The 16,233-nt window shown below is 39.4% G+C and overlaps 1 protein-coding gene across 1 annotated transcript in view; it reads left to right on the top strand.

The window, feature by feature from the left end:
* Positions 1-16,233, top strand: part of SGK1 (serum/glucocorticoid regulated kinase 1) — a 70,736-nt gene that overhangs the window by 33,976 nt on the left and 20,527 nt on the right. The window contains exon 3 of the mRNA XM_072331973.1: positions 10,081-10,156. Coding sequence (XP_072188074.1) covers positions 10,081-10,156 — 76 coding nt within the window. The remainder of the gene's footprint in view (positions 1-10,080; positions 10,157-16,233) is intronic.

The raw sequence follows: 16,233 nt of genomic DNA, 5'->3' as shown, positions 1-16,233 counted from the left end.
AATGATTTAGTTTAGGTGTAAGTGGGGAATTTAACACCTCCTATTAATCCATCCTTTTGGCAACTGTAAGAGCACACAGAACCCTGTAGCCTGCTTGAACAATCTCCTGAGGTCAGAGGATCCTTGGATTTCATTTACTGCCTCAAGGATTATTTCTATGTCATGCAGTTGCTGGTTGAAACCTTGATGTAGATGAGAAGGAAGCCTATGTCTCCTGTCTACTTCTCAGAGGTCTGATTTTTGAGTCTGGTCAGGGTTTTAACAACAGGTAAGTAGTCTCATGGGGAGTGAGAGAAACAGATTTGATTTCTCTCTGTTGGAGAGACATTAAACCAAGATCTGTCACAACTGGTGCATTTGTCTTCAGCCCTATGAGTTCCTAGATTAAAACAGGGAATGATGTCAATGAAGTGCTTTTCAAAAAACACTCTTAAAAGAAAAAATTAGATAACTAATGCCAACAGATTTCCCCCCCTACCCTGACTGTGTTTCTATTGTTGTTACTCTTACTGTGAAGCACCTAGAGTTTCTGGAAAGGTTCTTGTGTAGTTACCAACACAGATTCTACCTTAGAATAAAGATATCTAACAAGCAGCATTATTGAGATGATGTTAATTTTTTTTTTCTAAAGTTTTGTTGGCATTTAAATTGAGCCAACAGTAACCAAAGCTTTATAAGAGAGCTATTTCAGCTTAAAAAGATACTTTATTTATTTATTTATTTATTTATTTATTTATTTATTTATTTTGTCAAAGCAAATCTCCAAACCCCTACTGAAAGGAAAATATAGCAGCATGCACAACCAAATGCATACAGAAATGAAACAATCCTTTTTATATTTTACATAATAAGTGACAGCTACAGAGGGAACGGCTACAAACAAAAAGCACAAACCTGCTTTATTTTCAAAGCACCAAAGGGAAATGAATGGAACAATGAATCTGTTGAGTAAGACTCTGTCAAGATAAATATCATATGTCTAAAAAGAAAAGTATCTTTAAAATCCGCTTACTGTAACTGGAAGAATTTCAGAAATCTGCGAACCTATTTTTCAGTCACCAAGTTGTTCTTTTTCAGAATTGAATCTCTGGACTTTCCACTATATTTCTGTTTAGCTTTGTTTTCACTTTACCAAAATGCTAAAAGTTCTTCTATTCTCTGAAGGTGGGTTCTTTATAAGCACTAGTATGCCAGCTTGTTATATATATAACACATCAAAGCAGCCTTTTATATAAATGTTTAATATGATTATGTTAAATGATATTGGCTAATTTGTCAGAAGCAGTCAGTAGTTTTTGGTGATTTTACTCTTGGACACACATGCACTGAGCTCTAAAACTATCACAGAAAGTAAGTAAAAACCACTGCTCATATGCCAGGGATCTTTGTAGGATCCCAAACCAGTATCTTAGAAATTGGGGCATTTGGACCCGTTAGCGCCTTCAGGAACTGTTGCTCATTAAGCCTCATAATATTCTCTTTCTAAAAGGTGGAACTGAAGCTAATTTGTGATGACTTCCAGGGATTATACAGTTTTTTTATTCATATCTGTGCAGAGCAATAATATGAAAAGACAGTGTCTGTTCTACGGTGAAGTTATTTAGTTATAATTGGTTCTCACTGACTTCTTTTGGTTCATGTTCCCTTTAGAAAATACAGTACCTGTATTCTTGGGGGAGGAATGGCTTCGCAAATATTTCCATTTTGATTAGGGTAATTTTGTCCTGATGAGGAAATGAATAATAATAATAATAATATCTGCTAATCTGCAGGAATGCTCCATGTGCAAGACCAGAGATTTGTTACCACACCAGCTTCCTAAAGCCATGTGAAAAGAGGCTGACATAACCGTTCAGAAAACAAGGCTCTTATCACAGGTTATGTGGCTGTTGACACATTACGCATTCAGGATATCACTTCACATTTCAGCTGGCAGTAACTTTCCACACTCTACAGTTTCAGGCAGATTCTTTAAAAATAAGTGACTGCTCATAGTGCTTGGGAGATACGGATAGTCAACAAAACTTTGTTATGCTAAACTGGTTCCTCCTTCAAAGTGTGGCTCCGGTAGGACCATCTCTGTATTAGCGGCACAACTAGAACATGAAACTCAACCGCAAATTGGCCATTTCCTGAGCTACTTGCAGATCTTTGGTTCTGCACTGAAGGGGCTTTTCACACCCAATTCAGAAGATGCTCTACAGACAGATCTTCATCTTGCCTGTCCTCCCTGGCTTGCCTTTGATGACAATGTTTGTAGTCTTTAGTCCATCATTCTCTCAAAGCTACAGGGCCCTAAAGACTGAATCTGTTTTTACATTTTCACATACTGAAGACTGTGTTGAATTTATCACTTGTCCCACCCTAAACTGTAGAAGGATGGAAAAAAATTTGGACACTCCGAAGTCTCTCAGGATAAAACTATGTTTGTATCATAGAATCATCGAGGTTGAAAAAGGCCACTATAATCATATAGTTCAACAGCCAATATATCAACCACTCTGCCCACTGACCATGTCTCCCTGTGCCACATCTACTCTGTTCTTGAAATTTTCAGTTTGATTCATCTATTCATGATATTCCAGGAATACCAAGAACATAGGAAATAAAACCTATAGGAATATTTGTACATATGTTGATCACTTCTCAGATTCATAAGGAATTTTAGGGGAAAAGAAAATCTGTGCCTGGTGCCTTTGTGGACTATTTGTATTTTCTTTCTTTTTCTTTCAGTGAAATTGCTGTGCATGTTAGCTCTGAATCCTCTGTGTCTTGGCAACAGCCTTGTGGTGAGGCTGATGATAACTGACTTGTTCAATCCTGTCACATTTTCACTCAAAATCTGTTCAGCTCCGGCTTAACTGTTGCTGTATTTGAGTGATTTAGGATCACATTTTATCCTTTTACTAAGATTGCTGTTTCATTTATTTTGGGGGAGAAATATAGGCTTTTCTTGGAGCAAAGACATAGTTCACAAATCAATTAATTCTGGTGAAAGTCTCCATAATGATCGAAGTTGTGCAATGTCTACTGAAAACCACCCACATACTATAAACATTGTTGAAGGGACATAAAAAACTGAATCTGACTCTCCAAGCACAATTGGAGACCTTTGTTTGAATCAGAGAGATGAAATGAAAAGCTATGAAAGAGTACACAGGCAATCCTTACTTGCTTATCTGATTATGTAACTCTGAATGCAAGCAAATACTTGTACTTTGAAAGCGGGAGCAGCTGCCTTCCAGAGCTGCAAGAACTGTTTACACCTATTAGTGTGATAAACATTTTTCACTGTAACAAGTCTCCTTTTCTTGGCATTAGTAGTAGAGATAGAATTGGAAGGCGCAGTATAAGCACATCCAAAAGGCCTATTTTATGCTTTTATTTTTTTCAATAAACAGTGAATTGTCCCTCATTCTTCTCTTTGAGACACATGGCTAGAGCCAGCCCACAGCAGCAAAGGTTAGGGACCAACATCTATGGTCAGTAAACATGCAGGAACTTGAATATTAAATACTTCCAAACTTTTATCTTATCTGCCACTCATTTGGTTCAAGATCAAATCCTGTTAATAATCACCTTATCAAATATCAAACCATGAAGTGTTCATGAAAAAAAAAAAAAAAAAAAAGATTCTTTGCAAACACAAAGCCAGACTGTGAGGACCATGGTGAAGAACACAGGACCTATTCATTCCCACCTTAAAGCTCATCTTGTGAGCAGAAACTGGAGAAAAGAAATTAGATTTTAATCTGATTTAAGGAAGGTTCCAGCCAAACTGGATGTTGCTGCATGGCTGACCAGTGTAAACAACATCAGTCCAGATAAGAACTATTTTTATATACAGCTTTACAGCTTGAGTCTCTCAATTTGTTTATTGTGTAGAATACAGTTTTTCGGTTTAACTTTACCAACAATATTCCCAAAGCATGTCTACCAACATGTGCATTTACATCAACATATATATGTGTTGTGTTGGAACCAGGGTGGCTGACAGTAAGAGCAGGTTGGGATAGAATGTGGGGTACTTTGCCTGGCAAGCCACACTGAGAAAGGTGTTGGAAAGCAATGCCAGTACATGCCAATAGTGGGTGAGACTGTACTCAAGTCACTCAAATGATGTCACAGGCTGGGTCTGATGCAGTGGATGTAGGTCACATATAAAGTTTATCTAACTCTAACCCACATGAGTGACCTAGCCACTTTGTCATGAGAGCTAGAAGAAACACATTGATAAGAGCTAATCACATTTCTGACGTAGCCACTGATCACTTTTATTTGCTCAAGATATTTCAGTTTCTGTTCCTGTTTTTAAATAGTAAATAATAATCACTGCCCTCATTACCAAGCCAGTATCACTCCAGCTCCACCACATCTTGCAAAATGTGGGTGTAGAATAACATGGGCTTGTACTAGCTGCATGCAATTTCATCTCAAGTTTTGCACACAACAGACTGTTCTGACATTATGTAGACATCCATTTATATCCCATATACAGCTTGACTGTAACGACAGAAATAAAGCTTTAGTTCATTTCTTTCTCTGCATGTACATAAAACTAACACTGCAACCTTAAATGAACCCAAGCATAAAAAAGGACACATTTTGCTGATTTGCTTTCTTTCTCTGCAGATGTTTGTAACAGAGGTCCATCAGCTAAAATGTCAATTGATTTTTCACATTTAACATGAATAAAGGTATAGCTCATGCCAGCTAGAATGTATTCTTTCATTTTTCTTTTCCCCAAGAGATGATATTTCTGTCCTGTAAGACTGAGTGGTATTTTCCATTGTCTTAAACAGAGAACCAGATCAGTTCTTTGCTATGTCCTTGAGCTGTCAGAAATTAATGAAAATATGATTTAAAGTGTAGCGCAGGTAGACAATCATCCTCCAAAAACTCATTGCTTCTAACCAGCTTCATTTCATTTTTTATTTTCAGGCCAAATGATTCCTTAGTAGGAAAAATGAAGGGAAGAACAATCAAGTACTAAGAAAAAAGGATTACATTTAAGTATGGTCTGTTAATTCATGCACAACAGGTAGATTTTTGTTATGAAAATGTGTGCTTTAGCTTGTTGTCACTTGTGCTGAACTAGAGCTTTATGAAAACATCAGTGTTTCAAAATTAATAGAACATCTAAGATGTTCATACAGCAAAGTCCTATAGGTATTCTCAGAAAAGGTACATCTCTGCCAATGTAAATAGAAGTCTGGATCCAGCAGGACAGCCAATGGGTACACTGTGCTCTTGCACCAGGTGGGCCAAATTACTTGTCTGCTCCTCTAGTCTCTTTTTGTACTCCTCTTTCTGTATAAACAAATGTTCCTTTCCATGATGATTATAGGATTTTCTCCCTTCTGAAGCAGCCAGTGTCTTTGGATGTAGGGATGGCTGCTGAGAGGTCCCTACCACTGCTCTTGTAGGCACTACAGAAGGCTAGGTGTCCTTAGGTTATAGTAGCATTCAGGGCCAGAATTAGAAACTTAGCAACCCAGCCTAAGGAAGACTCATATGACCCGCAGCACCCTTTGATAACTTGCTTCTGTTTATTTCAACAGCTGCAAACCACAGCTGTCTCAGTGTGGGCCCAGCACACAATTGGAGCTGTTATCTTTCACCTCTCCTCACTAAGCAGCAAAGACCTGGAGATGTGCTGCAGCAGAAGTAATCATTCAGAGACAAATTAGCTCTGTTCCTGAGTAATTCACCCCAGTTTCTGAACAAACTCCATACACATAAAGGGTCTGTTAGTCATTTGAAGAGGATTTATGAGAACCGCTTTCTTATTTCCTTATCTTGGTCATAATAAAAACAGCTCTTTGCTGCTTTATGATGAGCAAATGCACTACACAAAGAGAATTCCAATGTACAGTTTAGTAATTCTACACAGATAAAGCACAGGAGAATTTACATGTAAGCATATGGCAGAAAAGTGTCAATTTTCACTGATGCTCCCCCATGGCTTTCTTTATATGTGAGGAAGAACTCTTTCAGTAATCAAGCTAGTGATGTAGATACAGAGCGAGGTACATCAGTATGAATCCACTGTTACTTTAAGGCAGTGTTTGCAGTGCATTGCAGGTTTGCAACTTTGTTGTCCCTGGGTGACTGTCTTGCAGGATACAACACAGTCTTTCAACATGTTACATCAGCTGATCCCATTCAAACAGATCTATTTCTCAGCAGCATTAAGTACAGCTCTGTTTTGCATTGTGGAAAGCAATAAATCACAAAAGCTATGATTCACAAAGTTTTGCTATGTCCCTGAGCATGGCTTTTGATTGGGATGTGATTTCTTCTGTTCAGGAACAAATGGAAAACACATTTAAACATCTCTGTCCTGTAAGAGAAGACTTGGGAGGAGACATTTTTGCTGGTGAAATGAAAGCCATTCACAAATAGCTTAGGCCTGTAGCAATCTTCACAAGTTTTACAAAATCTTGTGCTATCAGCAATTCTCCTATTAGCTCCAAAGCTAACCATTCATTTTCAGCTTTAAAGCAGTTATTAGGACAGCAATAACTTCTGTTTTTCCTTTCTCTGATGATTTTGAAGGAAAAAACATTGTCATAAATAAGATCTCTCAAAATTTGACAATTGCCAGCGTGAAGCCAATATATTTATCGAAAATGAAATTTGTGGCCTGAATAGAAGATTCTTTTTCGTGAATGAAAAACATTTTTCAATAAGAAGTACCTGTGCCAAATGGTTTTATGATATATAGCAAAGACATGATGGGAAATGATTAAGTAAATACGTAATGCAGTTGAAGAACATTACTCTTGCTATTGTCAGTGCTTCTCCTTGGAAGAGACTCCTTCAGATCTGTATAATAGCTATTCTGAAGAAGAAAAGATACTTCTCAAAGCTCGGTAACTCTCGCTCAGGCATAAATAATTTCACCTCCTGTGTATGCTGCTGTAGTCCAGACTTCTTCCCATCTTACTAAGAAAGTCCTTTTTCATGTGGGTCAGTGTAATCTTATCTCCAACTCTTGAAAGATTACACTCCCCTTAAAAGGAAGTTCAGTCCTTCTGCAAAATCATACAGTTGGAGAGAAGCTGAAACTGGAGGTGAGAGAACCAAAAGAAGTAAAAATAAATAAATTCATACTCTTTTCATCCATGGCACAGTACTGGGGCAGTGACGCTTCTTAATAGTCACTTTGTCTGCATAGCTCTTCAGAAATGATAACTTCCACTAGGACACAAGGAGAAGCCTGTCTAAAAAGCACGTAGATTTTGACCTTTACAACACAAGCATGGGACTTTGTGTAGTCTTGAATCTGTCTTAGGGCCAGAAAAGGAAAACAGAATTGTAGATAGGTGTCTTAATCAGCACGTGCGTTGTGTATTTATGGTTGTAACATTCTGGAAACCTGTGCTAAACCCAGCTCCATTAGGCTTAGGACAGGCGCCCCTTGTAAAGATGCAGTACAAGCCTGCAGAATGTTGTGTGGAGACACAGTAGCTGGAAAAACAGTATTGTAACACCTGGAATACAGATAACAGGCTTTTCACATCTCACAGCTCACTTAATTATGCCCCTTCAAGTTGGCTTGATCTCAGCATAAACAATCCCACTGCAAGTTATGGTTGTTTCATGGAAATCTGCACTATTGCTTCTTCCACCCACAGGCAGAACTCCACCTATGTAAACCTTTGCATGTGCCTGGGAACACCTGCAAGAAAGATGTTACAATAGTTGTATCCTAATCTAACAAGCAAGATTTCAGACGCATCTAGGGTTCCTGCTTTGAACACCAGCACAAAGCAGTCTGGGCCACTCTCATTTCAGAAGCTGTGGCTGACTGCCGTCACTTGAAGTGGTAGCAGCCCTTCCTGGGCACTGGGCGCTGTGGTGGTGTTTTGGTAACTGCTTGGGATCTGTGGCAACATGGCTTGGCTACAGAGACAGCAGTATCTGGGGAGGATGACACCGCTGAGATTTTAGAAGTGCTGAAGGAGTTGCACAAAGAGAAATGTGGATGGCTTCCATTCATTTTAATGGGCAATTAGCTTTAAAGTCTAATTATAGACATTTTAGTGTCACAAACATTATGAATCTTTTCACTTTAGGTTAGCACTTCTCAAGCACAACACAAAGAGATAATATGTGCTCAGCTTTGTCACATCCTGTCATTCTCTTCATTTGAAGGCTCTGTCTCTAGGAATTAAGCTGTAAATCTCGATATCCTAAGTGCCATCCAGAATTCACTGGCTTATTTGAGTGAGAACCCCAAGTGAAAACGTTGTCATCCCACTAGTAGAAACATTCTGGATCCAAAGACTGTGTACTGCTTAACAGGGTGGATTTTCTACTGCCCTCCACAGAGCACCAGTGAAGACAGATAGCTTTCATAAATGAGTATCATTTGGTATCTGTGAGCAAATTTTCCCTTTGTAATACGAAGTGGCTATGGTGTTTAGTCTAGATAATGTATTCTGCTTCCACTGTTGGTATTGATGTCCTTTCAAGTATACAGAATATGTAGCCATTAATGAGCTCTTTTTGTTAAGATGTTCAGATGTGAAATAATTAACAACGTTGATGCGTAAATTAGGCTTCAGATTTTAAATTGCCATTTAGATTAATAAGGCGAATCACGTTTGTCTAACTGTTCAGCAGAGGAGATGAGGACTACATGCTAAATATAGCAGTACTCCCAGTAGAAGCACATGCAAGAACAGGCAATCTCTATGCCTATCTTGTCTCTCTTCCCATCTTTCTTTTCCAGGCAGCCTCCAGACTTAGGAGATACCAAAAGATGCTGCAGCTGAAGACAACTGTATAGCTAGGTACAAAAGAGTAGAAAAGGAAGTGTAGTTGCTACTGTTTCAGGTGTAGTTGCTGCTGTTGTGTCAGAAATATTGTTGTCTTTTTGCTCTTATTAAAATAAAAAAAAATTAAAAAATTAAAAAAGCAGGATTTTGCAATTATCATCACGTTTGCACCAAATATATAAAGCACTGAAAATTGCTGAAAGATCAGTCAAGTATTGCTTGCACTGATGTACGAACTTCTGACCTCCACTTCTCTTTATCTTCTCCCAGTGGCACTGAGATCACAGTAATCCCGAAACTTAGATTAGCACCTTTAAACTCTGGTTCAGAGACAAATCCTCTAACATGGTTTACCCCTTACAAATTGGAGGCTTCAGTTATCCACAGCTGACTCTTAAGGCACAGCTTTGTGGAAGCTGTGCCATTCACCAGGGAGACTGGCTTTTCATGGTCACATTCTCTGAGAACAAGAAAAGTGGGAAGGGAGAAGTTTTGCTTCATGAGATTAAAGAATATGCTGTTTTCTACAGCTAGTCACTATTGTGTATATATATACATATATATATATAAACTATTTGATCTGTTTAGGTCTTATCTACTGTGGCTTAAGTGTACTTATCTAGCACAAAGACCTGGCCACTGTGTCTCCTCTCTGAACTCCCGGCTTGAGCAAGGTCAGCTGGGAGGCAGGCAATCTATCATTTTCCAAACACCATGATAAGCTTAATAATTATGTCATGAAACACAAAACTAAACTAAACAACACAAAAAGCAAAACTTGTAAGTGCGGAGGAGAAGCAATTTTGATCTACCATACTAGCAGAGATGAGGATGAGGTGAGCATATGTTAATTAGGAAGGAACAGGGACCTGTAGATCCCAGGCTGAACAGATTTAAGGGTATGTGGCTCACCCACACCTGTCCCCACTGAAGCTATCTCAGCCCTGTGTCAGAAAACAACCCCTTCAGGACTTGCCATTTCTTTACCCCTTCCACACCTCAGCAGAGCCTAGGCAGGAGAGTAGAACCACCTGCCTGGTCCACAGAGGTAAGATTCACATGCATGCTTCATGTGGAAAATGCAGTTCAAAGAATAGTGAATCTCTAGAAGACTGTAGTACCTGGCACCTCATAAGTCTGTCCCTGATTACAAGAACAGCCAGTGCAGGGACTTGCACTTCCAGCTAATACATTTTCTTGGTATGAAAATTAATTTTGGTCTTTGGTGCTGTAAAACAACAACTCTGTGTACATGGCAGCTCTGGTGATTCAACGTGTTCCTCCTGTTTTGCAGGTGAAAGAGCCCCATGGAAGAGGAGAACTGCTTCCCAGGCCTGAACCTCTGCCCCTCTGGGGTGGCGATGATGCAGGTAAGGGCCAGGATGCATGTGGGGGCTGTGGGGGCTCTTTTGGCCACAGCTCCATTTTGGGTTCCAAAGCCAGGCTTCACTGTGGAGGGTGTTTTTCTTGTTGAAATGAGGCATGGGCTATCGCCCACTGTTTGCCAGAGTTCAGCAACAACAACCACTGCTTGTATGTAGGATCGCTGAAGTGCACAATGTTCTGCACAAGAGCTCCTGAGGAATAATGCCATGGCATGAGGAGAAACAAAAATATTATAGCAAATCCCTTAAGTAAGCTATCAGCCATGCTTTGTCATCAACCTGCTGTGTGGGCAGAGCTCTCATAGCTGCCTGGCAGGTGCACAGGAACCAGGGGCATGGGCATTGTGCACAGAGGGCTTGCAAGACTTTTTACTCCGTCTCATTTCTGTTTTGGGGATTTTGTTTTTTGGTTGGTGCTGATTTTGGTCAGTTGGTTCTTGTGCTGTTTAAAAAAAAAAAATGTCTTTGCCTTATTGTAAGCCTAGAAATTATTTAGAAGTTAAAAGTGCAGCAGATTAACTTAGACTTGGTATTGTGGTTGAGTGGCATGTCAGAACTTTAGAACTGTGTTTAAGCCAAGGAAAAAATGTGGTGGCTACAGACTGCAAATGCTCTGATAAAAAAGCACTGCCCCAGCATGACAAGTATCTGACAGATCCTGAGGCAGATTTCACTTGAACTGTTCGAGGATTTTCTTCCTGTTCTCTCTGCCACTTTTGCAACTGTCCCCCTGGGAAACATCCCAGCAGCCTCTGTCCCCATTAGGAGGAAATCTTCCACTTCCTCATTCTGATTTTGAGCGCTTAATGGTCTTGGATAATTCCTTTGACCTATAACCAGTCTAGGCTTCTATGCTTACAAAAGAAATGCCAATCTAGATGATATATTTTATGAAACAAATTAAAAAACTCCGTCTTGTGTGTGATGTTATCGTGGTGTGCGAACATTGCAGGCTGCATTGATTCCTAGCCAGCTTTAGCTATAGTCATAACACACTTGTTCTAAAATATGGGAGCCCACATTGGATAGCTCCTCTGATTTCATTAAACTGGATGGTGCTTTCTTCTGTCTGAACTGTAGCAAAGCAGAGGCCCACCTGACTTCGCTGTCAGCAGTGCAAGCACTGCAAGGGCTGCCAGTGCCCTTCTCACTTGCTCTTGATCACTCTTCTCTAACAGAAGATGTCCCTTCAGATCAAGTGCTGGTAACACATTAAATTGATCCGGTTAAAAATGTAATATTTGAGGTGAATTTCTTGGCAGTGTGTGGTACTGTTCTTTTTCTTACCTGGATTGTTTAAGCATCTGGGATAAATTCAGTTAAAGCAGAAATAGCACTTTTGGTTAGCTCTAGAAACTGGTCTCTCAGAATTTTAAGAACCTTTCTACCATGACCCAACTGCCCTCAACTGGTCCATCAATGCTAGCTTGCACTAACTGGCTGGCTGGGGACACTTAGTATAGCACATTAAGTCACCTTTAATTTTGAACGCTTTCCAATGGTTCTGCTTAAGGAGATTTTAACACATGCCTCACCATGTCAGTTCAATAAACTTGATTAAAATCCAACTGCTTCACCATGACAAACCTTACAGCCAATTTTTGGGAACCTATAAGAATGACATTAGAGGGGTATAGCAGTATTTCTTTCAAGGCATCTACAAGAGCAATCTGAGATAATATTACTTAGCACCTGCGCAATCCCTTTGGTTAGGACTAAATTTGCATGTTTTTACTCTGCTTTCATACTGGCTCTTGGTTAAGCCAGAGGACTTAAACTGCTTTGAAGCAAAAAAACATGAATTCCCAGGTTCCAAGTCTTACAAGTTGGCCATTTTGTGCTGTGTTCACGTGGTGAAATTTAATGTCCCTGGGTATGACTGCAACAGGTGAAGTAATTCCTTGGTCAGAGGATGAGGAGCAAAGAAGAGCAACATATAACCATGAGATTTTATAATTTCTCAAAATGATCTTTAAAAGCTTTATAAAAGATCTATCTGCCTTAATGAAAAAGCAGTTCTAAGACTGCTGTAGCTTTTGAGAGAAGTGTGTGAATTTCTGACAGATTCAAACCACAGCTAACATTTACAGTATTCTCCCATTATTTATCTTATAAAAGTATATGTATTTATTGAGATTTCAAAGGGAATGGAAATGGAAACAAAGACTTACCAGCTATGGTTCCCACCACAGATAATCCGTAGTTCCTGTGTATAACACTAAACAGTACCACAGCAAAAAGACATGGCTTCACTGATGTCTCTGCCTTCTTCAGAGCTCCACCAGCTTGTAAACCATAGAGGGTAAATGCCCTCCCCATGCCAGTGCCAATACAAAAGAAAAACTGCAGGAACTAAGAGATAGTCCCTACAGTGCCTTGCATTTCCAGGCATATTCATCAAGCTCAAAGACATGCTTGTTAACAAGAAACAGCTTTTAGCTTTCTACATCATTTATCTCAAATTGTTCTTAATAATTTGGATCTGAAGTGCCTATTAAATAAAGCTAAAAAATGTGTGATATTTAATGCCTTCAGTTTGCATTTCCAACCTTAAAGAAGTCTTGCCAATTCTTGCAGCTTGCTTATGAGTCTCATGTTTCAGGTTTCTTTTGCATGCATATCCCTACCTGTTTGTGTTTAGATATTTAATACCTGTGGCTGAAGAGAAAAATGCGAGATACTGAAGCACCTGGCAGCTCTGTAAACAGAGATCAAGAAAAACAAACTTACCTCTTGTTGATTTTATTAAAAAATGATGTATAATCCAGTTTTATAACTTGAGGAGAGTATCTGAACTCATGATTTTGGAATGCTGTATGATATTGGCAGCACCATTCCTATACTGACTATTTCATTTACAGTTCTCTGCTCCTGTCTTCTCAATTCAATTCACTGCATCTTTCAACTGAGCTGGGAGTGCCACTTGCGTATCTACCACAGATCTGCTGTGGTCTGAGAAGTGGACATTTACGTGTGTCACACACAAGAAGAAATCAGATATTCCTGGCCCAAAATAATGCAGTTCATTAGTTCAGCTCAAAAAAGGGAAGGAGGCAGGCTGGGAGGAAGGGAGGAAGGGAGGAAGGAAGGAAGAAAAAGAGATTTTTATGAGACTTTCACATATATTTACACCTTTTGGGGCTGATTCTCTACTGAGTAGCCTAGAGCTCTGCAGAATGCTACTGCTTAGTAGCATTTTGCACATACCTTGGTACTCATTCTGGTAGTTATCAGTGCATATCTAAGAAGCAAAGCAACAGATAATGTCTGTTTGGTTAATGCACTTGATAACATTCGTAACTTTATGCTCTCAAATTCACTTTGAAGTTAACATTCCCTTGAACAGGGCGGGAAGAGAGGTGTAAGTGGCTGAGGTGTAGTTCCCATATTTGTCAATTTATCTACAGTGTATGCATGGGGATATCTGCATCTGCCATAGAGATGGATGGACTGTTCCCATCTGCAATGAAAACATATGGTACCTCTAGGGAACTGCAGCCACAAAGAGACATAATGGAGCATTCGCTAGAAATTTTCCGTAGTGCTACACCTCATATTGTACCTCCATCTTATGTTTCTGCAGATTGCACATCTCTGTCCACAAAGAGTAAATAATTCTACTTCTGTGTGCACAAAATACTGAATGGGCAGTAAAAGCCATTGTTTCTCCTCTCTTCACCTTGAGAAACTACAAAAAAACCTCCACCAAGATCTGTTGTTTACTTGACCTGCACAATGCTATTCTATACAGTGTAGATTTTGAGCACAAAAAGGTCCTCTGAAGACCCATGTCAATATTCCTGTCTGAAAATTCCCCAAAGATTTACTTTTCACTTGTGGAGTTTGCAGTAAGAAAACTGAGCTTCTGTCTCCACTCAGGAGTTCCTAACCATTATTCTTTGCTGCCCATGAGGACTAGCAGTAGAGTTCTAATTCCTAAACAAAACTGTGTTCAAAATGGAGAAGCACAGCATTTTTCCTCACTGTCCTTGCATGAAACTCCCTGATCTCACCTGGATGAGAGAATGAGGAGCACCCACCAACCTAGTGTTTCAGACCAGCTCTACTCTTTCTCCCTCTTGGCACTCTGCTATGGCTGCCCTTTGAGCAATAGCACCCACACTTCTCCACAAGAAATTATCAGTCTCATTCAGCTCAATCTGGAAACCAATTTTTTTTCAGACTGATTATCAGGGGGGTCATTTTTGTCTGACTTTCCAAAATCAACTGACTTGTTTAACTCTGCCCTTTAAGAGAAGCATCTAAAAAACTGATCTCTAAGCCAGCCTTGGTACTGTTCTTGCCAATACGGGTCATTTCAAGAAAAGTAAGATTTTACTTCCTTAAACCCAACAATTGAGGAATTTGATTTCTTAATTCAAAAGTTGTGAAGATTACAATTTCAAGCTCACAGTATCTCTCAGCTTAATGACACATCACCTTTTATTCTATTTTCCACTCAACTTTTCCAATAAAACTCTTTGCCCTGACACAAAAGCTGGGATAATTAAAAATGTGATTAAACTGATCTAAAAGCGTAGCTTAAAATTCAGCTCTGCAACTTATAGAACATAATTATTTCACATTTTCTTTTCCTTTAATGTATTCATTTAGACACTGCAACATGGTAGCAGATCAAAGGTTTAATAGAGTTTAATTGCAGTTACTATGAAAGACTGTGTGTGTCATACTGAACTGTCACAAAAAAAAAGAAGTGTAACAGTCCAGGTTGAAGGCATGCAAAGTCATTCCAGATTTACCTGCACATGAGGACAGCCTCATGCCAGTCAGCAGCCACCAGCAGCAGGTAGCAAGAAGAGCTCTGTGGTGGCTTGAATGCTGCAATTTGGATATCTGTAGTGACTGCCCATTTGAAATTTTTGGTGAAAAAACTGTGTTCCCAGTATTCATAGCTCTGAATAGTTTTTCCCACATACAAACCAAAACCACCACCAGTCTTCAGACCTCTGCAAAGTGGATTTTGATGTCACAGGTTACTACCCTGCCTTTTATGGAAATGCACAGAGAACAGCGATAGTTTCTCTGACCTGCAAGAGATCTCCTGTCTGAGGAGAAAATGAATCAGTGACTAAACGTGTTCTTTTCTCTCCACTCACAATGGAGGAAGGCTAGACAAGCTGGGTTTAGCTTCTTAAAATGCTTCATGGGTGGGGATTCCTCACTACCTCTACTCCTTTCTTTCCTACTTCAAGTATTGTTATTGTCCTTGAAGTCCCATTTTCTTGGAAAACTTGTGCAGATGTAATACAGATCTGTGTATTTCTATATTTCTATTTTTATCCTTTTTTATCGTGTTTTTTTTTTTTTTTTTTTTAGCCAGAATAGGGCCCCAAGGGGGTTTCTTCCAGTGTGGCAGAGATTTCTAGAGAAACTACTGCATTGGCACGATAGAGTGGAACAAAGTTGAGGAAAGGCAGGAGGATAGAAAAGAGGCCACCAGAGAAAACAGCAGAATGATAAGGAGGTAGCACCACCACCACTCTCCCACATACCAGCAGGATGTCCAGATCCAACCTTTCCTCTTGCCGTAACATTTCCTTCACCACGTTGTGTTTTCAAACCTGTATCTAAACTGCAGCTCTCTCTTGTCTGAGATCCTGTTTATCCTGAAGGGATCCACGTGTTGGCTTGCAAGACCTCATGGAAAGCCTTTTGTCTGGAGTCTTGCCAGTGAGAAAACCCTAGGCCTTATATGAAAATGTTATGTTTCTAAAGAGCAATATGAGGGGCACCATCCACAAACCTTTTGTGTAGTTAAGCAATAAATCACACAGAAACATGTGTTACTGCAAAAGCAATAGATAATAATATCTTTCGGAAAATGTGGCGCAGAAGAGAAGTTGAGAATCAGGAGTCTCCTGGGTATTTATTTGGAATTCCTGGCTCCTGCTCAAAGAGAATTATTGTTACGTATTTTATAGATATTGAAAGACACTTCAAAAACAAAAATCATGGAAAGGCCATACTGAATGATGCCTCTATAGAAAAATGAAAATAATTGGTTGTTCTTTTTTTTTTTTTCTTTATTTTTATTGTTGTTT

The sequence above is a fragment of the Excalfactoria chinensis genome, chromosome 3, assembly GCF_039878825.1.
Source record: "Excalfactoria chinensis isolate bCotChi1 chromosome 3, bCotChi1.hap2, whole genome shotgun sequence".
Classification (NCBI taxonomy): domain Eukaryota; kingdom Metazoa; phylum Chordata; class Aves; order Galliformes; family Phasianidae; genus Excalfactoria; species Excalfactoria chinensis.
The sequence above is the reverse complement of the archived record's forward strand: the minus strand, read 5'-3'. Positions and strand labels throughout refer to the sequence as shown.